The 25,713-nt window shown below is 46.3% G+C and overlaps 2 protein-coding genes across 5 annotated transcripts in view; both read right to left on the bottom strand.

Annotated features, from left to right (window-relative positions):
- The window catches only part of LOC118218881 (NLR family CARD domain-containing protein 3-like), a 159,616-nt gene that overhangs the window by 94,177 nt on the left and 39,726 nt on the right, over positions 1 to 25,713 (bottom strand). The gene's annotated exons all lie outside the window — the stretch shown is intronic.
- On the bottom strand, positions 641 to 21,241 carry LOC118218921. 4 transcript variants are annotated; one of them, XM_035401684.1, is made up of 15 exons: positions 21,089 to 21,241; positions 20,935 to 20,993; positions 17,304 to 17,367; positions 17,037 to 17,191; positions 16,573 to 16,631; positions 15,597 to 15,690; positions 14,421 to 14,687; positions 10,573 to 10,899; positions 9,128 to 9,379; positions 7,803 to 8,150; positions 7,292 to 7,413; positions 6,670 to 6,769; positions 2,071 to 2,209; positions 1,517 to 1,707; positions 641 to 833 (listed from the first exon to the last, which is right to left on the bottom strand). In XM_035401684.1, coding segments are annotated over exons 1-13 (1,941 nt in total). In that variant the 5' UTR covers positions 21,091 to 21,241; the 3' UTR covers positions 641 to 833; positions 1,517 to 1,707; positions 2,071 to 2,117. The 4 variants fall into 4 exon arrangements, with proteins under 4 accessions (XP_035257575.1, XP_035257574.1, XP_035257576.1 ...); XM_035401682.1 differs by having other exon boundaries at positions 648 to 833; positions 6,670 to 6,889; positions 21,089 to 21,225; XM_035401685.1 differs by lacking the exon at positions 9,128 to 9,379 and having other exon boundaries at positions 645 to 833; positions 6,670 to 6,889; positions 21,089 to 21,229.

Genomic DNA, 25,713 nt, shown 5'->3' with positions numbered 1-25,713 from the left:
ACCCTGAGGAACAGAGGACTCGCCCCCTCAGGAGCAGAGAACTCAACCCCACCCCCACACCCCCCCCCCCTCCTCCGCCCTCAATATGAGAGAACTCACCTTCCCTTCAGGAAAAAAGCCTTCTCCTCTTGTGGGTCTGCGATCTGTGTGGCCCAGCAGGACTCCAGCTGTAGGCTCATGTTGTAGGCCAGGCTGTTCTCACAGTGCAGGGTCACCTGGATGTACAGCTGCTCTGCAGAAGGGAGCTCCACAGGGCCAGTGTAGTTGTACGAGTAAGATGAGTCACTGTACAAGGCCATGCTGATCTCCAGGAGGCGGGACGAATTCACCTGCACCACACTGTGAGAGCTGATCTTGCAGAGGAGCACATTTGTTTTTTTTAAATAGCAATGTGCTAAAAAATAAACCACAGTACCAGCACATGAAATGTATGACCAACAATGTGTGATGGAATAACAGACAAACAAACAGGCTGGATTATGACACACCAATAAAGATCCGCACATGCCATTAGATTAGCCTTAGTGCTAACAAAGTCCAAGGTATTTTCATTGAGCCCAGGCTCTGTAACAGTTGTACATGCATAACTACTGAAAATGCTAGTTTGAGACTTAATGTCCTTCATGCTACTGCCGTGGATGCTGATTGGATGGCTGAATGAGAGAGGGGTGTGTTTCTCACCAGTCCAGACCAGGCTTCATGCGGGCTGTGCTGGTCTGGAGCAGCGGGTAGGCACAGGTCCACAGCACCTTCAGGTCCCTCCGTGTGATGGATCTCCTGCTGCTGAGCGTCACAGTCAGCACGTTCCTCAACTCCACATGCGTCCTGTTAATCTAAATGAGCAGAAAGCGTGTTACACACCCAAGGCATTACACACTCATAATACCCAGTGTGATGTGTTACACACACAAGGAATTACACATTCATAATACCCAGTGTGATGTGTTACACACACAAGGCATTACACGCTCATAATACTCAGTGTGATGTGTTACACACACACAAGCCATTACGCACTCATAATACCCAGTGTGATGTGTTACACACTGCTAAGCAGGAAAGGTACTCAGTGAGGACCTTGGGACAGGCAAAGGTAGTGAGGGGTGCAGGATGGAGGGATGGGACAGGTAGAGGTAGTGAGGGGTGCTAAATGAGAGATGGGACAGGTAGAGGTAGTGAGGGGTGCTGAATGGAGAGATGGGACAGGTAGAGGTAGTGAGGGGTGCTGAATGGAGAGATGGGACAGGTAGAGGTAGTGAGGGGTGCTGAATGGAGAGATGGGACAGGTAGAGGTAGTGAGGGGTGCTGAATAGAGAAATGGGACAGGTAGAGGTAGTGAGGGGTACTGAATGGAGAGGTCTGCTAGAGTAAAGGGTGTTATCATTGTCTGAAGGGAGGAAGAAGCAGTAGCATGTGCAGCTTGCTATGCCAGGTTTAGTGAATCAGTTTTGTGACGGTGTGCATTCCCGGAATGCACCAGCTGTGCACATGACCTGGATCTGGTGCCGGTACTCACAAGCGTTTGGCCTCCACACTGGGAGGGGGCGCCAGTTATCCTGTAATAATAAAACTTGTCCGTCTCGTTGATGGAGCAGCGACCATCATTGAGGACAACAGTCACATTCCCACCAAAGTAGTGGATGAGGAAAGGCTTGGAGATGCCCCCAGATACATGGTCCTTCAGGCATAGCGTGAACATCCCCTTCTCTGTTAAGACATGATGTTCTTTAGTCACATTATGTAGACATAGTTTTGATTAGCCTTTGGTTCATTACTTACAAAAGTGCATGAAATGCTAGGCTATGTGTGTGTGTGCGTGCGTGCGTGTGTGTGTGTGTGTGTGTGTGTAAGAGCAGCATTAGTCTCACACACACACCATTAAACTCTGTATGAGAGTATAATGGTGTGTGTGTATGTGTGAGTGTGTGAGTTTGTGTGTGTGTGTGTGTGAGAGTTTGTTTGCGTGTGTCTGTGTGTGTGAGTGTGTATGTGTGCGTGTGTGCGTGCATGCTTGTGTGTGTGTGCAGTGTGTGTGCGTGCGTGCGTGCGTGCGTGCGAGGGCGTGTATACCGTGGCAGGCAGGGCTGAGGATGGGGCTCAGGCTGTAGTACCCCGGCTCACACACGCAGGTGAATGAGTCCAGGGTGTTGATGCAGACGGAGTTGGAGCTGCACTTGTTCAGGGCGGGGGGAGTCACACTCATCTGGGTCTGTGGGTTACACAGTATACTGTCAGTCACACAGAGTACACAAGTACACAGTATACTGCTGCTCCACCCAGTCACACAGAGAACACAAGTACACAGTATACTGCTGCTCCACTCAGTCACACAGAGAACACAAGTACACAAGTACACAGTATGCTGCTGCTCCACTCAGTCACACACAGAACACAAGTACACTGCTGCTTGGCAAAAATATCATATCACAATATTTTTCAGGAATGTTCACGATCCACGATATGATCACGATTCTTTTTCATGATGGTTTTTAAGACTATTTTGCAAGTTAATGAACAGTGCATATATATATATATAGCCTCTGGGCACCAGACTCACTGTCATGAGGTGAGAAGACCTCGTCTCCCACAGTTTTTACTGAGCCTGGGATACCCTGCATTCCCCTCAATGTGGCAATGACTCCCTCCTCAGGAGAAACCAGTTGAGCCTCCTCAGCATGACTGGATTGTTATATGGCAGCAGTGTTTAGGAGTTCCTCACCATTATATAGAAGAAGATGATATACTTTATTGAGCCCCATGGGGTAATTTGTCCTCTGCATTTGACCCATCCTTAGTTACCTAGGATCAGTGGGCAGCTGCCTCTCTGTGCTGTGCCTGGGGACCAACTCCAGTTCTGAGGCCTTGGTCAAGGGCACCTGCAGGAGCGCACCTAACATGCATGTCTTTGAGTGTGGGAGGAAACATGGAGCACCCGGAGTAAACCCACGCAAACACGGGGAGAACATGCAAACTCCGCACAGAAAGACCCCAACCCGAGATTCAAACCCACGACCTTCCTTGCTGTGAGGCGACAGCGCTAACCACTTGCTGTGAGGCGACAGCGCTAACCACTTGCTGTGAGGCGAAAGTGCTAACCACTATGCCACCGTGCCCGCCCTAAAACAATGTTGCATCGCATGAGCTGTCTGTCTATCTGTCCATCTGTCTCTCATTTACATTTCAGGCATTTCACAGACACTCTACAACCTTGAACCAACAGCCTTGGAGCAAAATGTTATACTGCACTGCCACCAACACTTACACACACACATCCACAAACACACACACAAATGCATGTATGCATGAATGCGCACAAGCATGCATGCACGAACATGTGCACACACGTGCATGCGCGAACACACGCGCACACACGCACTTATGGTAGTCCATCGATGACAATGGTGACGTTGCTCCAAATTCATTTGTTGGGGGTTTATTGGGGTGTATTACGCCTGTGCATAGCCATGTGGCTGTGCAGGCCAATGCGTGATCCGCAAGTCTTGCCACATGAGGGGCAGGGGTATACGGCACAGGAAAGGGGGGGCCCTGCAGCACGTTGGTGCCTCTGTGCACGCCGCTGCATTCTCCTCTCTGTAGCCTGCTCCTGAAGGTGAGTGATTCCCTGGTGGCAGGTGGAGCTCCAGGTGTGGCGATCAGCAGCCAGGGACTCCAGTACTGGTGGTTTGATGTTGCACTTCTTCAGGAGGGTTTTTAGGTGATTCTTGTAGTGGTTTTTTGGCCCCCAGCAGACCTATGACCATCCAAGAGCTGGCCATAGAGGATCTGTCTAGGTAGCCGGTGGGCAGGCATGCGGATCACATGCCCGACCCAACGCAGATGTCTTTGCGCAAGGAACACGGCGATGCTGGGTGTATGAGTCCGGTCGTGGATTGCCACATAGGGCACCCTGTCTTCCCAGGACACACCCAGGATCCTTTGGAGGCAGCGGATGTGGAAGGCCTCTAGAGTTCGTATGTGCCTCTGGTAGGGGGTCCAGGTTTCCGAACCATAAAGCAGTGTGGAGAGGCAAACTGCCTTGTACACAGCTGCTTTGGTGGAGATGGTTAGGTTCCTGTTCTGGAAGACCCTAGACTTGAGCCTGCCGAAGGCAGCAGAGGCAGACCAATACGAACCTGGGTGTCGTCGTCGATGTTGCAGGAGGTGGACAGAATCTACCGAGGTAGGTGAAATCTGGGACGATGGCAAGAGGATGACTATCAAGGGTGAAGGTAGGTGCATGTGGTTGGGGGATGGACTCTTGCACGACTATCTGCATTTTCTTGATGTTGATCTGGAGACTAATGGCGCTGTATATGGAAGCAACCACATTTAACGCACGCTGTAGGGATTCTGGTGAGTGGGCGAGGAGAGCACAGTCATCAGCGTACTGTAGCTCCAGGATGTGTTGGGTGGTGGTTTTGGTGAAGGCTTGAAGTCGCCGGATATTAAAAAGATTTCCATCTAGTCTGTACTGTATCTGTACCCCATCTGTGGGATCAAGGGATTTGTGAGACAGCAGGGTGATGGTGAAGAGGAACATGTTGAAAATAGTTGGGGCTAGAACACACTCTTGCTTGACCCCTACATCCACAGGGGATTGGGGATTGTTGACCACCGATGCTCATACAAGCTTGCATCCCGTCATGGAGCTGCCGTACAATGTTCCTGAACTTTGGTGGAACCCCCAGCTTCCCGAGTACTTCCCACAGCAATTCCCGGTTTACAGTGTTGAAGGCCTTGGACAGATCAATGAACGCTAGTTACAAGTCTTTGCGGTGTTCTTTGCATTTTTCCTGTACCTGTCTAGCAACAAAGATCATGTCTGCAGTGATTCCTGCATGGTGGTGTTTTCCTCGGTTGAGGGCGGATTTCCAGGTTGAGTTTGGCTCTGATCAAGCGATGGTCTGTCCAACAGTTGGCTCCATGCATGGCCCTGGTGACTCGCACCTCCTTCCTGTCAGCTTGGCCGACAATGATGTAGTCCAGGAGATGCCAGTGTTTAGAGCGGGGGTGTTGCCAGGAGGTCTTGAATTTGTTCTTGAGTTGGAACAAGGTGTTTGTAATGACCAGTTGATGCTCAGAGCAGAGAGTAAGGAGGCGGAGACCTTTGTCATTAAGCTTGCCAACACCGTGCTGTCCGAGCACATCCTTCCATAATCCACTGTCAGAGCCCACTCTTGTGTTAAAATCACCTAGGAGAATAAGCTTGTCAGTGGATGCTGTTTTATTTATGGCGGAGTGCAGGGAGGCGTAGAAGAGTTCCTTGCACTCAGGGTCAGCAACCAGTGTTGGGGCGTATGATGATGGTGGCATAACGATTGTTTGTGAGGGGAATCCGCCAGGTCATCAGTCTTTCACTAATGCCAACTGGGGATTCTGGGATCTTCTGAAGTAGGCTTGTCCTCACAGCAAAACCTACACTATGGAGGCGACGAGAACCTTCCGGAAACCCCTTCCAGAAGATAGCGCAGCCTTCTCCCATCTCTGTTATAGAGTCCTCGCCATGGAAGCGGGTTTCACTGAGGGCCACAATGTCGATGTTGTACCTCTTCAGCTTGTGCGCAACCAGCGCTGTTCTTCGGGGACAACAGGAATCATCACGTACATCCAGGAGAGTTCCAGGTCGCAATTGTGATTTTTAAGTTGGTTTTTTTTTCTTTTTTTTGTTAATTTTCGACCGGATGAGGGATGACCCGGCAGCTGCAGTAGGCTGCCCGGGTTGAAGAGGAACAGACCTTTTATAGGCCACATTTTCTAAGCCCTTCCCTCTCAGAGTGAGCAGGACGGGGCTGCTCAGTCACATGAGGAGCTGCCGGAGAGGCACGCTGTTCCATCCTGAGCCTCGGCGACCATCTTTCCCACGTCGCCTGCGCGCAGGGTTAGACTAGATACTCCCAGTCACATCCTGACCTGTATCCACCACCCTTCCCCATCGCCGCACGACTTCGAGGGTGGGGGTTGGGGTGGGAATGGGGTAGGGTATTTGGAGCAGGCTTGCACAATTAATAGATTAGAGTGAAGGTCTCTACCCTCACTGTCTTCGATCCACCCTATGTTTTCCAGTGGCATGAAGAGCTCATGACGACCTTCTATAGAGGGGAGTTGCAGAAGACTGCCAGAACACCGGTCTGTTGGTGACTGCCTAATGCATGTTTTCTCCACAGATTTATCATTAGGGGTTTTCTCCCGTAGCCATAGCACGTGCAAGTGCACCCATTGAGCATTGGGGCAGTGGATGGTGGCAGTCAGGACGCCGGTGGGCCTGTGCTGCCTACCTCTGGGGTCCACTGCAGCTCCGAGACCCCCTGCTGTCTGGCCCAAGGCTGCAAAGCACACTGTTACCAACGAGGAGGCACAGTAGAGGTCTGGGTGATGGAGAGGCTATGTACTGACAAGGAAAGACTTACGCACTCTGCTTTTCCAAAACTCAGTTGAGTTAGTCAGCGGCAGTGCCTGGGAGCGAGAAGCAAGCAAGCAGACAAGCATGCAGCTACGCTAGCTCAGGGGGGCTGCACTAGGCACATCACACGACCCCTTTGGACCAAGTCCACCAGTCCACACGCACACACACACAGTCTCAAGGGTTTTATTTCACTGGGAACAGAACAGCCAATATTCCTCTGTCAGCTACCCATCACACACAGATCCCCCAGCATGTCTCGCACCTACCGTCCCAGTAGATGCTGTCGTCTGTGACGGTGATGTGGGCGTGGCCGAGAGAGATAATATGCTGCAGCTGCTCCTCAGGGCGGAGGATCACTACCCCATCCTGGCTGGAAACATCAAAGCTTTCAAAAGTGATCTTGGTTTTTGTTTTCCTCTCGCTGTCTTCAAACGAGATCAGCTGCACCTCCGCTTTTGGCCAGAACTTACTCAGTAAGTTCTGCAGCTGGTAAAAAGGAAATGGAAACCAAAAAGAAAATTGTAAAGCTGGTCCATCGTGCACAGTTGGCGCAGGCTGACTGCAGATGCCCAGGTGACCAGGTGACTAACAGAGGCCTGTCCCAAGTGAAGAAGTGAGAGGAGGATAGTCTCGCTCGTACAAACCACAGCAGGGGTGCACAAGGGCCCGTCCATTTCAGGATTTTAGGCAAACTTTAGCCTGATCAAATCTTAATCTGAGATTTGTAAAAACACCAGCAGTGATTATCAAAAGTGACTGTTTTCAATTTCGTTGAAGGTGATAAAAGTTCAACTAAAATAATTCTACGAAAACATGTACTACAAAACGCTATAAACAGAACGGTGTGATAAGCGGCAATGACTGCTAGGACCCGGGAACAGGACCCACCTTGCTTTTAATAATGCCCTCCAGCAGGACTCGAGCTTCTGCCCTCGGATCCTCCAGCGATGGCGGCATTGTCCATGGCACAACAAGGAACATTTCATGGCTGGGGAGATGAACCTGCAGTCCTACAGTTGGGGGGTTAGGGGCACAAACACTGATGTAAAAATGTGTCTGAATGAAAGCTTTCTGCAACCAGCCCATGTTACCAGCCTTCAGGACACAGACCTACCGTGGGCCTGACCAGAGTCCGTGGTTATGAATAAACGTCAAATTTTTGCACCTGTGTATGCAACCACATACGCAAGCCTTTAATAAGATAATTCAGGCCAACTTCAAAACAAAGTCTGTCAGTACCAGCCTGCTTTAACACTGACTGAGGAGGTCTGTCAGTACCAGCCTGCTTCAACACTGACCGAGTCAGTACCAGCCTGCTTCAACACTGACCAAGGAGGTCTGTCAGTACCAGCCTGCTCTAACACTGACCGAGTCAGTACCAGCCTGCTTTAACACTGACCGAAGCGATCTGTTGTTTGATTAGCAGAGTCAACAACTCTGGGTAGCAGGATGTCTCCAGGGGCATCGTTGGGGGCACTGCCAGGGACTTCCTCTGGGATGAAGTAGAGCACAGCTGGAGCTCCACGCTCGCCACCCTCGCACTCTGGCACCACCTCCAGGTCATACGGGGAGCCAGGCCTCAGGCCCAGGAGAGGCAGGGGGGGGCCTGCCAGCCTCCCCTTCCGGACGCTCGGGCCGCCCCTCTCAGAGAGGCGGTACCAGAAGGCCACGCCCACCCCAGACCTGCCGCTCCACAGGGCTATCGAGTCCTTCTGCCTAAATCGGAGATCCAACACTTCACCAGGGCCTGTGGGCAGAGCAAACCAGCAAACATTCATCAGGGCCTCCCCAACACTTCACCAGAGCTCCTTCCTAAATGACTTTGGGCTTATCCTGGCCTAACGCAAGCTTGGAGTTGGTTGCTAAAGGGCGCAGAACGGTGTGGGGTGGAATTTGACGGTGCCTCACCGAAGACAAAGTGCATGTGGAAAGACCAAAATATTTTTCCAACCTGCAGTTTACCAACAATAAAATTTGGAGAAATGGAGAAAAAATGCACGTTCAACAAAATGTTCAGTTTTCATCTAGAACAGTTCATGAGCAATAAACATTTTACATTATTTATTTAAACATACATTGCGCCAAATTCCAAAAATATTTGAGACAAGCATTAATGAGTTTGAAATAGACAATTCTTCTGTTCTTCTGTGAGACTGACAATTTGACATCTCTCCAATAAGAGTCAACAAGTGTTTGATCAATAGATAATTAAGGCCACCACAGAAGTGCATTCACCCACAAGTGTAGGTTTTCCACCCATTCAACCTACTGATGTGGTGTGGCTATCTGTCACACCACTATCTGTCATTTGCATCTCAAAGCAGAGGAAGTCAGCTGGACCATAATTATCACCTGTCAAATCACTGGATTCAGATGATCATCCTTTTCATGAAGTTGACTGTTTGTAGCCCATTTTTTTAACAGACCTCTCCCCCTCACAGCCAGGTCCCTCCCCCACACAGCCAGGCCTCTACCCCACGCAGCCCGACCCCTCCCCAAAACAGCAAGGCCTCTCCTCCACACAGCCAAGCCCCTCCCCCACACAGTCAATCCCCTCCGCAAAACAGCCAGGCCCCTCCCCCACACAGCCAGACCCCTCCCCCACACAGCCAAGCCTCTCCCCCACACAGCCAGGCCCCTCCCCCACACAGCCAGGCCCCTTCCCCACACAGCCAGGCCCCTCCCCAATACAGACAGCCCCGCCCCCCAACGCTATTGGCCCACCTGTTTTTGTCTGGATGGTGCTAACGCTCATGACCGTGCTGTCCCCACACAGGGCCTCCACCCTGCAGCTGTACTGGTGGCAGGGAAGCAGGCCTGTCACTGTGTGCCAGGTGAGGAGCGTGGAGCTCTGGAGCTCCCCCTGGTGGTACACCTTAAAGCTGGAGATGGAGGAGATGTTCTGCACGGACCAGCTCACCGTATAGTTGCGGGAGCCAAAGGAGGACTGGTGTAGGTTTATGATTTCAGAGTTTGCTAGGGGACAAAAAATAAACAAAACTCTTTCATCAGGCAAAGTTTTCAAACAGTAGTATCCAAGACAATATTAGCATTCCCCTGTTAGATGTGTTGGAAGTGATGAAGTCGATTCACTGTTCAAAATTAGAGGAGAGATTGGCACACAAACTCTTAATCCAGCACATCCCATCATGTGCCAGGTCATGCGCCAGGGACACACTTAACAAAATCACATGATTTCCTTTGGCAGGAGCTTGGTAATCCTGCACTGACAGCAACATCTAGTGAAAAATCCAAGAAACCTACAAGTACATTAAGTAAGTTGACAGGAAAACCACACAGGTTTTTTCCACTAGCCTCTACCCTGGGGCTAGATAAAAGAATGCATCAATGTAGGACTGCACCATACATCTAACTGCAGTTTTTAAAGCGTATTAAGACTAACTGCGGGATTGTAGTGTATAGGCGTCTTTTTATTTAATCTGTTCGCTCCAGCATTATTTACTCAGTAAGTGCTGAATGTGCTGTGGTATCTGCCAAAGGAGGTTATTTTGAGAAAAGTTGTTTTCAAAGTTGTTTTAAGTAAAACTTGTGTTATCGTAGGTAGAAATTGAAAAATGTCTGTACTTTGGTTTGTTATTCAATAAATGTCAATAAATTAACTGAATTTCTCCCTACCTAAAGTTTCTTCTAAAAATTATTTTTTAAACCCACAGATGGCCTAATACTTTTGGCCTGAACTGTATTGTACACCACACAACCAAAACATGGCCAAAAGTATGTGGACACCTGACATTTAACATCTTATCCAAAATAATTGATGTTAATATGGAGTTGGCCCACCTTTTGTTGCTATAACAACTTCCACTCTTCTGGGAAGGCCCTATTCAAGATACCAGAGCGCTGCTTTAGGGATTTGCACTGATTGGGCCATTAGGTCTGGCTCACAGTTGGCTTTCCAATCCCAAAGGTGTTGGATGGACTTGCAGATCAGGTTTCTGTGCAGGCCAGTCAAGTTCATCCACACCATTCTCAAACCGTTGGGAAAGCATTGTATTGGAAAATTGTGTAGGAAATTGTATGCTGTAGCATTAAGATTTGCCATCACTGGGCCTAGCCCAAACCATGAAGAACAGTCCCAGAACAAGGGGTGTCCAGATACTTTTGGTCATATGGTGTGGGTACCAGACACAGGCGCTCTATAGCTATACCAGAGTTTCCATCGCTGAGGACCATCCTGCTGAGGCGGGACTGGCCCGTAGACTGGCCCACAGACTGGCCCAAAGACTGGCACACCACCTGAAGCCCCAGCTGCACCCTGCTACAGGGGGGCAAGCTGCCCACGGTGAACACCGGGCTGCCCAGCGTGTGTCTGAAGCTCCTCTCCTCCAGGACGTGGCCAGAGCCGTCCACGTGGAAGACCGTGAGCAGGAAGGCGGTGAGGCCTGAGGCGGGGTCGCTCGGGGGGCAGTCCCATCCCACGGTCATGCTGTTGCTGTCCCAAGCAGTCACCCTGAAGTTCCTGGGCACGTCAGGATCTGGGCATTCACACAGGGAACTTAACACGGCACTCTGAGCACGCACCAGCACAGCCAAGCTTTACAATGTGATCATTCACACAAACAGGCTAACCCATGAGCCTATGCATGTTCAGCTACAGTAATTGCACAATGCTAATGAACCTGCTGGTGCTCATATGGCAATAGGGCAGTTCACAGAAGTGTGCTACTTATCAGACCTCCAAAAGAAAGGAGTCAGCAAATTAGATAGATACAGTGCTCAGTAGCAAAATATCCTACTGGATCAGCATTATGTGAACCTTAGGTTCTCCATAATATAATGTGATCAAGTTTTGTATCATTACAGTAGAAACCTAATAACATGGGAAACAAGTTGGTGTCTTTGGTGGGGTGCTGTCTAAAGATCTTGATACAAATGGGTCAGTGGCCAGCCAGATACCAAGGTTAACCCGGTGTGATAAGCTTACAGAGATAGCACAAGCAGGATCATTGATCTGTACTGTTTGGTCCTGATTGTGTCTTTATTTCATGACTTGGTGTTTTGCTTTGATATTTTTGTATATATGGGGAAAGGTGCAATGGTTCAGGGACACTCGTCTAAACTCGTCTCCTGCGCATATGCAAATGTGCATAGCCATTTCACCACTCACATTTTGCACCATTGTATATTGTTAATATTACTGGACACACTGAACAATAAACTGCATTCATTTTAACCTGCCATTCTTCGTTGACTCTTGCCACTGTACACCTTGCAGCTTAAGGTCCTAACATACACATAGAACTGAGGATACCAGCACCTCGTAGTTACTGGCCTATACACTAGTGTTGTACCTGTTCATACTCAATTGTATTTATGCAGGCTACACAAGCCAGAGACATGTCTGCCTCTACCAAGTTTTAGACAGCGATCAGTATAGAGACACACTACTGGTGGAAAGCAGTTTCCTCTGGCCATGCATTACTGTTAGCACCAGAGGAAAGGTGAAAACACTATTTTGGAGTCAGATAATCAAGATTACATGAAATTAATCCCATTCCAGCAAGACTACACACGTTCCTTCACCACTCAGATACTTCCACTGTTTGGTTTGCGGACGGGTTTCTTACAGTTGGTGACCTCCACATGCCGTATGGAGTATCCGAGGGGTTTCTTACATGAATCTACTGGTGCTCACATATACCTGCTGGTGCACATCTGAATCTGCTGGTTCACATTTGAATCTAAAGGCTCGCTTACAAATCTACTGGTGCTCATATGAATCTAAAGGTTCTCTTATAAATCTACTGGTGCTCATATGAATCTACTGGTGCTCATATGAATCTAAAAGTTCTCATATGAAAAAAACTGGTGCTCATACGAATCTGCTGGTTCACATTTGAATCTAAAGGCTCTCTTACAAATCTACTGGTGCTCATATGAATCTAAAGGTTCTCTTACAAATCTACTGGTGCTCATATGAATCTAAAGGTTCTCTTATAAATCTACTGGTGCTCATATGAATCTACTGGTGCTCATATGAATCTAAAGGTTCTCTTACGAATCTACTGGTGCTCATATGAATCTACTGGTGCTCATATGAATCTAAAGGTGCTCATATGAATCTACTGGTGCTCATATGAATCTAAAGGTGCTCATATGAATCTAAAGGTGCTCATATGAATCTAAAGGTTCTTTTACAAATCTACTGGTGCTCATATGAATCTAAAGGTGCTCATATGAATCTAAAGGTTCTTTTACAAATCTACTGGTGCTCATATGAATCTAAAGGCTCTCTTACGAATCTTCTGGTTCTCATGTGAATCTAAAGGTTCTCATAATTCTACTGGTGCTCATATGAATCTACTGGTGCTCATATGAATCTAAAGGTTCTCATACGAATCTACTGTGCAAATGTACAGTACTTGGAAGTGGCTATGGATAACAGTGCTGTCCATAATGCACATAATGTAGAAAGCACAAGATACTAATAACAATGGCTATTTAGTAGGGAGAATTAAGTGAACAAAATGTCACGTGGTGGATAGAAGCATGAAAACTGGTACGAAAATACGTTTTAAAGACAAGCTGAAAATAGGAACATCCTTGTTACCCATAACAATTTTGTGTGTATTTGAGTGAAATGTACGTATACAAATGGTTATTCAACAAACTTTGTGGTCAGACTGTGAAACTTAACAATAGTCAGGGTTTTGAACACAGTCTAACATCATACACATTAGTGTCACTTAGGATGTAGGGGAGAGTCGGTATAAACGTAAGGCATATATATAACGGTAATTATATTTTTGTTCACTGCTGCTACAGTCGTCATTTGAGGATTGTATACGCACAATTCAATCCTATACCGAATGATTCATGGAAAAGAAACAGCATTTATCACATGCATTTATTATAAGCACACACCAGATTAGTCTGTATAGTAGGCTTTTGCTATTGGGTTTTGAGTTAGTTTTTAATGCAAAATTAATAGTTTTAAATTGGCAAATTGCACGTAGTGGTGTCTCTCCTGTCAGATTCTAGTTCCTCGTTTACGAAATAGGGAAATGGACAATTATTGAAATGACTGAATTATTGAAATAAACAATTATTGTTTAACATTTTCATGTGGGGAAAAATTATTTCTTTCGAGGCATCTTTGAGAGAGACCAGCAAAGACGTGCTCAGACGAGAGACACCAGCTACAAGCAAGCGAGGGGAACGTGAAACCTGACACCATGATAGGTTGAATAAAAATAGGTATTAATTATTCAACGGTTTTTACTGACAGAGGTCAAAGTGTGCAATGATTTTAAAATGCAGGTTTTGGTGACGGTCAGGTGCGAATGTCTCGCCCTCTCCTCTGACGTGCGTCTGAACTGTTGTTTGTAGCCCTTTGTAATTTCATTGGAGCAAATTTCATCCCGCTGTCTGTGGTTGTTTCTGTTTCAATGCCATTAAAATCCTTTTTGCTCAAATATACTGGCTTGTGCAAACTTATTTTCAATTTATCCTCAATAGCACTGTATCCTACAGTGTGAATATAGTTTATTCCACTGATAATGTTTGGTGTTTGAGGGTTCAGTTGCTAAATAGCCTGCCAGAGGAGAGACCGACACATTCGCACATCCGCATTCCGTATCAGCACCTGGCTATTGTCAGGCAGTGGGGGTGTGAAGACAAGCCAAACTCCAGTAAACAATCCTAAAAAAGTTTTAGTCATTCAGTCAGATTTAGGCTGCATTCAGACAAATTTTTTAAAATTACGGTGAAAAGGTCTTTTCGATTCCCAGTTCAACCTGCTGCCAGTGTTCGATGATGCATATCCCTAGGGTGGTCAAACCTGTTTAGACAATTTTTCAGAAAACAGTGTTTGACAGTTTATTTTTAATCCATAATGGCATAAATGATGCACTCTTACTGGTGAATGCAGTGACCATGAGTCACAGGAGTGGGGGGGAGGGGTGGGGGGTGGGGGGGGGGGGGTGACGCACTCTTACCGGTCAGCTCGGTGAGGCACAGGACTGTGGGGGGGTGGCAGGGGCAGACGCACTCTTACCGGTGAGCGCGGTGAGGCACAGGACTGTGGGGCCGAGCGCCATCTCCACACACGCCACGTAGCTCCGGCAGCCGTCCAGGCCAGCGAATCGGTAGTGCCCCCTGTGCGTGGTCTCGTTGCACAGGACCGCCAGGCCATCCAGGTCCAGCCGGTACAGCACCACTCTGTGCAGGGGGTTGGGGGGGACATGGGGGCTCCCTCGCCAGGAGACCAATAGCGTGGAGGCACCCCGAGACTCCGCCCTCAGTGGAAAGCGGTGGGTGTGGCCTGGGGAGAGCAGGGTGTGCTTGAGAAACTGGCATTGTAACCCAGGAGGTCATTTATGCCAAGCTGCACTACTGATGGAGCCTTCAAAGACACTAGTTTCCATAGATAAGCTACTGTTAATGAAGAACAGTAAGCCAACATCTAATATTAAGCCATAAAAAGATATTAGTAAAAAGCTAGAATTCTGGAATCCTGAAATGAGGCAATGTTCATTTAATTTGTATAGTGATCATTTCAATTACCCATATGAAAACAATTTAATTATCAGTATGTATGTAGCTATCCAATTAAACTGCTTTATACACTGATGTGGACCATTTAACAAACTGATTCTAAGCTTTGAAGTTATGTGCAAAAAGCCCCATGTATTTGGCACAGAAATTAATTTAATACCCTGAAATTATATTCTTAGTAAAAATAGAAATATTCTGGTAAATTACATATTCAAAGGAAGAAGTAGTTCTGGGGCCTGATGCATAGAGTTTGCGTGGATTTAATTATATTGTACAACCATTTGCACATTTTGTACAATTTGCTTAGAAATGAAGTTTTTAATCACACATGCAGATTATATTTATAAATCACAAATATCCCTAAACTTGTACGCTCGTGAAGGAGCTTTATGACTCTACCAAGTGAACATCCTCAATTTCCTTATATGGGGGCATCATTTCACCATTTAAATCTCTTGGAAATAGCAGTAAAACTGCTAAATTTTAATTGTAGTAAAACATAGAGGAACATACTGGCAGAAAAGTGAATAAGAAAAAGAATTTTCAGAATGTTAGATTTAAATGCTGTTGCAATGAAAACAATTTGGAATGTGTTAAAATGTTCAGATCTTTGAAAACCTTATCTGGTCAAGTTCAGTTTCTGTTGATGTCCATAAGTGTAAAGAGAGAGGCATACCAAGTGCAATGATAAAGTCCTCCTTTTGGTAGAGATAATGAGTGTCGTTTTCACAGGGAAACACTTCATTTGGCTGGAATGCCTTGAGAGCTTCCTGTTGTGAAAGAGAAATTGAAGATTCCCAATTAGCCATTCTAATGGAGAATTTAAGGGTCCGATTAACCACATTATCAACTCGCTTCTGTTAGACTGCAAAAGGGAAAACAGGCACTTGAGAAAAGTGACGACAGCACTAAACTTTGCAATAGTGTCCATGTTCATTCAAACATCTTGAGATGAGAAATTTGAAATAGCTCCAATTCAAAAGCACAAACCATGAGAGGGTCCACAGTGCTAAACATTCTGGTTTCTCCTGTGTCAAAATAAAGCCCCACATTCACCAGCTGAGATCTGGTGACTGCAAAGGCCATACCATATGATTCACATCATTTTCATACTCATCAAACCGTTCAGTGACCCCTCGAGCTCGGTGGATGGGGACACTGTCATCCTGGAAGAGACCACTCGCATCAGGATAGAAATGTTTCATCATAGGATAAAGGTGATCGCTCAAAATAAATTTGTATTGATTTGCAGTGATTGCTCCCTCTTAGGGGACAAGCGGACCCAGACCATACCATGAAATTGCGCCCTACAGCATAACCGAGCCACTGGACACCCTCATTGTCATGCATACAGGCCTGTACTGTTCTCTTGGCATACCCCACACATGCACTCGCCCACTTGTGGAGAATATAACAAGGCAGCAGCACCCTACCTGGGAATTTAACCAGTAACCTTTGGGTTGCAAGTCCAGTTCCCATCTTTATAGAAGTAATTGTTCAAATTAAGTGGCCTGCAGCATAATTTAAGAGAGCCATCAATCTGCCACAAGACCGAGGTAATGGACCATATTTTGGAAAACATATGTCTAGCAGTTTCTATTATTGACCATGACAACAGTCATGAGCTAGATTGAAAGGTCTGTAACACTCACCCCACTTCTGCTGGGGGGGAGATAAGCAGTTCTGTGCGCACTGCTCACATTGATGGAATCTGATGAGAAAAGCATGTTCAGCATTGGATCCATCTACATCGCCCCCGTCAGCAACAATGTTGGAGACATTGTCGGAGCTAGACGTCGGACTCGGCAGAGGAAATTCGTAAACAGGAATTGGTGGACTGCAGGTCAACCATACATTTGTAAACGGTCAATTAGCTTCGAATTACAATTAATGACAATGTCAGTTTCTGTAATTATATGTTTAACAAAAAATTATATTCTTGAAAGAGATTGGCCAAAAAGTACACGGATCGTACATGGACCTAAAAAGCATCGCCAAAACAGCGATACACTTATAAATCCAATTTACCAATCCAATTATGGATTTCCGTTTTCATCTCCAATTCAGCTTCAAAGTCAAAGTCACAAACGTGTGAACAACTGAGTTTCACACTTACCAGAAACAACTGAAAAGTTCCACACATGGGAGATTCCGTCATATTCCGCGCGTAATGTATGCACATCCAGTGTCGTTACCATCAACGACACCATTTTGCCTTTACTTCCTATGGGTGTAAGTTCATTGGTGTCCAGCCATATCTTGGTATCTGGTCTGGTAAGTATTGAGAACAATGTCACCGTACAAACAACGAGGTGCGTAGGTTTCAAGTAAATGTGCTTTGAGAAGTTATGAACCGAAGGTTCTGATATTCTGAACTTCATACCTCTTCACGGAGGCGCTGACGTTTAGAACCCAACAGACAGAGAAGACAGGACTGCTGCAGCTTCCTGAAAATGGCAAAGTTGGACGTATTCGTGTGACTATACATTCAGGTCTATAGGCCTAACTGAATGGACACACCCATTAATGAATTTTAAAAACAAAAGGTAAACGTTACCTATAGGCTACACATGCATAAGGCCATTCAAGCCACAGCAATTTAAAGCCGAAATGACATTTCCCTTACGCGTTACCAACACCAGCTGATTCACTCCACTACAGCTGTAAATTAAAATAGAATTCTAATTGTACCTCCACTGTGATTCACTGAAACTGGTTCATGTAAACGAGTCATACAAAAGTAAATAAATAAATTGGGATGGCAGGTATGCCATCCCGCCAAGTTACGCCTTGGCGGGGGCATGCCCCATACCTATACAGCACCGAGAGTTTGGCACTTTTCAGGGTTCCCAACAGAAATAACCACAACAGCCACAGACACTCAGCCCTTAAAAACATTAAATTCTGTACATTCTGACCCCATTTCAACAAACAGAACTCATAAACAACTTCACATGTCCACACAATAAAGCCCCAAACTAAGGGGATTTTGCGTTTTCTCCTTCTTCTTCTCTTTCTTCTTCTCATTCTTATTTTTCCTGCCGCCTTTCCCACTAACAACATGTCTCCCCATTGGACATTTCACTGACACCAGCCAAATCTTCACCTACACGACCCAATCAAAAACGCGCATACACACGCAAAATACCGATACCTTTCTACTCTGAAACATTTGCAGGTTAAATAGCTAGTCCGCCTGTGGCGTAGTGGGCAAGGTTACAGTCTTGAGAACACAGGGTCGTAGGTTCAAGCCCAGCTACAGGTATGTTTCTTTAACCTGCTTCGACCCTCACAAATTATTGTCTACTACTTATCAATTATTGCTTTTGCACTATATCTACCCGCCGTTCACCGTTCAGTTATTAACCGGCTACAATATTGCTACGCCATATGCATTATGATTTACCGTCTGTACGTTCAGTTATTAACCGGCTACAATATTGCTAAGCCATATGGATTCAACGGGAGCTAATCTGTGCTTACTGGCCCGTGTTCTTTAAAACCACCGGCAGGTTTGCTAATGATATTTCACACATTGCATAGCTATGGCATGGTGCTGCACCAACGAAGTCACAGACTGGTAAACCTCCAGCTTAAGGCTTGAATCACGACTCGCCCTCAGGCAGACCATTTCCTCTTTTATACACACGTTTTCTTACGGTTATATTTCCTTTACCAAAACTCACTCACGGCCACCCACATGCATTTCATGACGGCAAATGTATTCCTTTTTTTTAAAAGTTACACCAGTTCACCGCTGTGCCATTTCTACTAACTACATTTCTTCACTTGGCTACCGTACAAAACCTTCTTATCAGCAAACGCCACGTTTGTACATTCATGTTACCTCGCCCTGTTCTCTATCTAGCCACATAGGCTACAAACAATTACTACGTATGTATGTTCTGCAACTCCGCAGTCTAAACAGCTAGTCTGCCTGTGGCCTAGTGGGCAAGGTTACAGTCTTGGGAACATGGGGTCGTATCTTCAAACCCAGCTAGGAACACGTTTCCTTAACCTGCTTCGACCCTCACTAATTATTGTCTACTACTTATCAATTATTGCTTTTGCACCATATCTACCCGCCGTTCACCGTTCAGTTATTAACCGGCTACAATATTGCTAAGCCATATGCATTATGACTTACCGTCTGTACGTTCAGTTAGCTACCGTACAAAACCTTCATCTCAGCAAACGCCACGTTTCTACATTCATGTTACCTCGCCCTGTTCTCTATCTAGCCACATAGGCTACAAACAATTACTACGTCTGTACGTTCTGCAACTCCGCATTAAAACATTACATTTAAAATCATGATTCACTCATATGTATAACTACTAGCACTGAACATGAGAAAAACACATTCGTGCGATAGATTGCACACGTTATTTAACCCTCCACTTCAACAACGAACGTTAAATACAGACTGTTATATACAACCGTTTGATAAGGAAACTAAGTTCACTCATGGTCACTTCATTTACTTCGCACTATAGTCTGTGATCATGTCAACCTTCACCTACATGCCCATTCTGCTAAAAAAAACCATGTTGTTTCAACTACGCAATTTCATCATTTCGCCTAATTTATCTCACACTTGTTATTTTCTCATATGCAAAGCCTGCTGGAACATATGCGTCTGCTCCTATTCTCCACTATCAACTTTTCCGGTTCTAGCTTAACAAAACAGCAAAGAGGATTCCTACCTGCAGATAAGCCTATCAAAATGCCTTATAAACCTTACAAACACTAAAAGTGCATCTTCACGAAATAACAGACTACGGAGCAGGACAGAAGGGTACACAAGTTGCGACCTAGGCAGCTCTAATTCTACGGGCTTGCTGATTCTTTTGTCATTCAAGGCTCGTTGGATGCCCGTCAAATCCGTGAGTAGCCTACATAGCTACACCCTGCCATATTTAACCTTTTCTGATGCGTTCACAATTACGCCACCGCACCATTTGTCACAGCCACTGTTTTACATATATAGGAAACCGAAACTGCTAAACGTACACGCTCTTCAGACTGTACAAATTCACACAATGATAGCCATAATTCACAACCGTTTCTTACAGGGTCACTTCGCATTTCTCACTCTCGTAATAAAACGCTTTGCAAAAAGAAATGATATCTCATAAAAAACACGTTTTCAACGTACAAAAATGCCAAGTTACTCAAAAGTATTGATATCAAAATGACGCCAAGTTACGGTACTACAAACAATATAGGCTATCTTGCCTCACCGAAATTTAATAACATGTATTCCAAAGCAATGCTACCCAGTATTTCTTCAATTCTTTCAAGTCACTTGGCCCTGTGTTTTGTAACCTTACCATATTACAATGTCATGCAAACGTTGTGTCAGATCAAAGTGTCAAATATTTCCTATTGCCTCATGGAACACATGGAAATTCATGTAGAAAACTGCTCGTCAGTCACTACAGGAAGCATATTTCTCCAGAAAACATATGTTTATACTTGCTTCTGAACTGAATTTGACTAAATGCACAAGTGATTGTATATTTGCAACGTACAATAAATACATGTAAAATACATATTGTACATACATACATAGAGAACTTCTTTATCCCCATGTGGACATTTCCCTCGCAGCATGTTACATTCACATTTACGAACAGACATTTATACCAAGAAACATACAATCATTCACGCAACAGAAAGGCTGGCCACCAAAATACATACATACCAATACAAATTGGACATATAGATGCCTATTCAATCAATCATGACTGTGAGAAAGCCATCCACACATATGTTTGGCCTGTCCATGTACTGCACACTTATATACACACAGGGCCAAGTGACTTGAAAGAATTGAGGAAATACTGGGTAGCATTGCTTTGGAATACATGTTATTAAATTTCGGTGAGGCAAGATAGCCTATATTGTTTGTAGTACCGTAACTTGGCGTCATTTTGATATCAATACTTTTGAGTAACTTGGCATTTTTGTACGTTGAAAACGTGTTTTTTATGAGATAAACATTTACTCACCCAAAGAAGAAGAAAGCTGCAGTGCTATCAGTAATGAGAGAATAAACGCGGAGGCAAACCTGCAAATGTACAGATGTAGATTGCATTAGTGGAGCGCGTATTACGAGGACGTATTTATTTAATATATAAACTCACAGAAAATTAGCATATGTACATTTTCAGAGAATAGTTGAACTACTGTCCCTCTGTGAGAAAGCGATATGAGCGAAACGAAACAAAACATTCAGCTGTCGATATCATTTCGCAACACATTAGACCTACTAATACTGATATTGGGCGTATGCTCTGCAAACCCTCTGATTCTAAAATCAGACCGAGTAATTAGACAATTAGCTACACCTTTCAATTAAAATATTGACCACCCATTTCACTCAGTTAAAAAAGTAAGATGAGTGAAACGACAATTCGTCAGAATCTCTGTGTTAGGTTAAAAAAAACATTTGAACAAACAGGACATTTTCCCATGGTAGTGCATGCCGAATGTTTCTTTCTATTGCCAGGAACAACTTAATCATATATCCTTCTCTCGTTTTTCACGCAGGCTTTGTTGGTTTTTGTGGACATTAAAAGCGGCAATACATTTAGGTTATAACCCATATTGTTTGCAAGCATCCTGTTGTGTTGAAGATAGGCTAACTAGTAGGGCAACACAGAATGCACGTGTCAGGTAAATATAAAAGCTAAATAGTTACAAATTACATATTTCATATGCCGTAAATCTGGCGATGTGTTTAATTGAATCGGAGGGCATGTCGCCAAGCAGAATTCTTACAGATCCTTCTAACCCAAATGCGATACTGCGTGGTCAAAAGCTGAATTTTGCACTTATCTGACCGTAACATTATAGGTACCAAATGTTATTTGGCAACTCAAGGCTTATGATTTTATTGCCCTAATTAGAAGCTCATTTCTGGCAATCCTTCCCAGAAGGCTGTTGATATTGAGATCGCGGCTCATGTTAGATTTGAAGACTTTTGATCAATCCACATTCGTTATAGCTTCAACAAAAAGGGCACACTTCTTTCAGAAATTCTGTTTGGTGAGTTAATTTTAGTGATCATGGAATTTACCAACCTGAAAAAATATGTAGATTTTGATGGATTAAAAATTATAGGGGTGTGAATAATAGTGATATATATATAATTATTATTTTGAAGAAAATACCCCCCCCCCCCCTTTTTTAAACATGTTATACATATAGCTCATTGCTTGCTTATTTATAGAGCCTTTTTTGTTTTTGTTTCACTTTTATTAAGTGTAAAAATAATTCTGGAAGGCAGTATATATGTAAAAATATAGGTCGTGTGTTGAAGTTGCTCTGGACAAGTTTCTGCTAAATGTCTACATTCTAGCAATCCCTCACTGAGTCAGCATAACCAATCCCTCAGAAACGCACGCTTACACGCATACATGCACACGCACAAACGCACGCTAACATGCATACACGCGCGTTCTCAATTCTATGTGCCTGCTCGACCACTCCGCTCTGCAGCAGCAGGGCGTCTTGTAACCCCTCCCATCCGCCCAAAGGGATCACAGAGCTTCTCCACGCTAGCTCCCCAGTGGTGGAACGAACTCCCCGTCCCTCTCCGAACCACCCCCTCACTACCCATCTTCCGCCGTGGCATGAAGACTCATCTCTTCAGACTATACCTAGACTAACCACCACCACGCTGTATAAATTTTTTTTTTTAAATACCCTTTTTCCTGTCACTTGTTACATGTTGCCCCATCCCTGCACTTCTTGGTAATTTGTATTTGTCCTAATACTGTAGCTTATTCTTCTGCCTAGTTGGCTTTGCAGATGTTAGACCAGGATAGTGTTCATTGTTCTCGGCTAGAAATAGCTGTACAAAAAAAATAAATGTACCTTACTGAACCCGTGTTCAGCAGTTGTCTACGATCATGAAAATGCACTTTTGTACGTCGCTTTGGATAAAAGCGTCTGCCAAATGAATGTAATGTAATGTACACACAGATGCGCATGCGTGCGCGCGCAAAAAAATTCACAGAAATGCGCACAAACAAGTTTCAAGTTTAATTGTCATTTCCACATACATACTATACGGGAACGAAATGTCGTTCCTCACGGTCCAAGGTGCTAACACAAAATACAACACAGTCTCGAAACATAAAAACAGAATAAAAGCACAATAAAAACAGTGATAAATATAAATAATGCAGTATGTGTAATTATAAGAACTATAAGAATATAGGTAATATCAATACTGCCTAACCAGTGGCCTCAGTGGCAATTATACATAGTATAAATAGGAGGCACAGCGGTGATGATGGCCCGGAATAAAGGGTCGGTACAGGGTAGTCATAAAATGTCCATTACAGGGGCAGAGAGGTGTAGTCCAGGTGTGCATCTGCGCACACACACAGATGTGCCCACACACACACGCACGAACCCACACACACACACATACTCTCTCTTGCACTTCTATGAAGATGTGGGATGGGGCAGAAAAACTGTCTAAAGTGGGTGTATTTTATTTGGATTTCAGAAATAATTGTTTCCCGCAAAGACATAACCGATGCAAAAGCAATTGCTTAAATGTTTGCTTTTTAGTTAGCTAGCAAGCCAGTTTAGAGTTATAGGTTTGCTTGAGTCTGAGGGGGGATTTGAACCTGGGTTTGTCACTCGTCCATAATGTTCCATTGGCAAACGTGCTACCCAGTGAACTATGAGGAAAACAGATGTCGGGGCTGCATATTCTTGGTCTTTTAAACGTATGCACCTGTATGTATGTCCAATGAGGCAACCTATTCTGGTGCATGTGATGATGTAATCAGGCAGGAAGAAGAAAACGCAAAATCCACTAAGTTTGGGGCTTTATTGTGTGGACGTGTAAGGTCAGAAGGTACAGAAATGAATGTTTTTAAGGGTTGAGTCTGTGGTCATTGTGGTTATTTCTGTAAGGAAACCCTGAAAAGTGCCAAACTCTCTGTGCTGTATATGTATGGGGCATGCCACCCCACCAACACGTAACTTTGCAGGATGGCATACCTGCCACCCCAATTTCACATACTTAAGGTATGAAGATACTATCACATGGGAGGACCTGGAACTTGTATAAATACATACAGCCATTCAAATTTGTGCATAATGAATAACAGGATTGACAGAACATTTCTACTCTGCTGCCTCCTCTTCCTCCTCCTGGCTGTGTTCCGCCTGGCTGCGGATGTGGGAGTGAAGGATGAGGTCCACGGACAGCAGGCTTGACGCAGTGTGCAGGACGGAGAGGAGGAGCTGGTATTTACAGGCCAGGGACTCCAGCCCCCGAACCCTCCAGCTGGGGGGGGCGGCCCCAGAGGCCCTGAGGAAGTGTGACTGGGCATCCAGGAAGCGTGGGCCGGGGTACAGTCGCCTGGGCACGCTCAGTACGGCCCCCGCCACCAGCCGGCAGGCCGCGCGCAGGTTGGAGCAGCGCCGCTGGGAGGCCTGCTGCAGGAGGCAGTGGTGCAGTACGAACTCAAACGCGCCCCCTGCTGGTAGCACGCTGCCTGCCTCTATTAGGACACCTGAAGAGGCGGGGCCTGTTTCCCGGTTACGGCTCCCCAGTGCTCCTTCTTTCCCTTCCCCAAAATGGACGCCTGGCCGCTCTCCTGATGCCTTGCCATTTCGTAGCCAGTCCGGAATTGGATGTTCAGGTTCTGCACATAGTGGCCCCTCACCCCTATTTGGGTCCCTAATGCTGACCTGTGGCCCCTCACCCCTGTTTGGGTCCCTAATGCTGACCTGTGGCCCCTCACCCGTGTTTGGGTCCCTAATGCTGACCTGTGGCCTCACACCCCTGTTTGAGTCACTAATGAGGGCCTGTGGCCCCTCACCCCTGTTTGAGTCACTAATGAGGACCTGTGGCCCCTCACCCCAGTTTGGGTCACTAATGAGGGCCTGTGGCCCCTCACCCCTGTTTGGGTCGCTAATGAGGACCTGTGGCCCCTCACCCCTGTTTGGGTCCCCAATAATGGCCTGTGGCCCTCCAGCCTCTGTGCTGTCAGTGCTGAGGTGGGCATTGTCCCTCATGCTGGCGGGTGCTCTATCTAACCTTGTGCCATTGTGCCGGGTTGTCTGACCATGTAATGAGCTACGTTCTCACTGTCCTCCTCCCTGCCCTGCGGGTGATGTGATTGGACAGGACCGTGTGCGTGACGCGACAGGACAGGCTCGTACAAGCGCTGAAGCATCCGGAACAGTCCGCAGAATGTCACCGTGGCAACGTGCTCCTCTCCAATCAGGCTCCAGTCACCGGGGTTGGCAAAGAGCTCCGCCCTCGCCAGCTGACAGAACAGCGCCAGCTCGTCACTGTCCACGCACTCCACTACGGACAGGCCGGCCCGCCGAGCGAGGTCCAGCGCCAGCTCCGACTGCTTCGCTGCCGAGAGCAGCAGCCCCACCCTCAGCCTGCGCAGGCAGGCCACGCCCCGCTCTGCCCTCCCGCCCACCCCGCCGCAGCACCTCTGCGCCTGCGCCGCGCTCGCCAGGTTCAGAGAGACGCCAGGGGGCGTCAGAGGGGACTGGAGCGGCACGCTTGTGGCCAGCGCTCGGAGCGGCCCGTCGCCAGGGCAACGCACCGCAAAGTCTCTGTGGATCACCAGGCCCTGGAGGACCCGGGACCGTCTCACGGGCAGGCCTGGTACGGGCGTGTGGAGCGCGGCGAAGTGGCGGGCGATCAGGGTCACGCCGGTGCAGTCCTGCTCACACCGCCACCTGCGGTAGAACTCGCAGGCCGTCTGGCTCAGGACCCCCCAGTGGGAGCTCGCCGTCTT

This window comes from Anguilla anguilla, chromosome 19 (assembly GCF_013347855.1).
Source record: "Anguilla anguilla isolate fAngAng1 chromosome 19, fAngAng1.pri, whole genome shotgun sequence".
Classification (NCBI taxonomy): domain Eukaryota; kingdom Metazoa; phylum Chordata; class Actinopteri; order Anguilliformes; family Anguillidae; genus Anguilla; species Anguilla anguilla.
The sequence above is the reverse complement of the archived record's forward strand: the minus strand, read 5'-3'. Positions and strand labels throughout refer to the sequence as shown.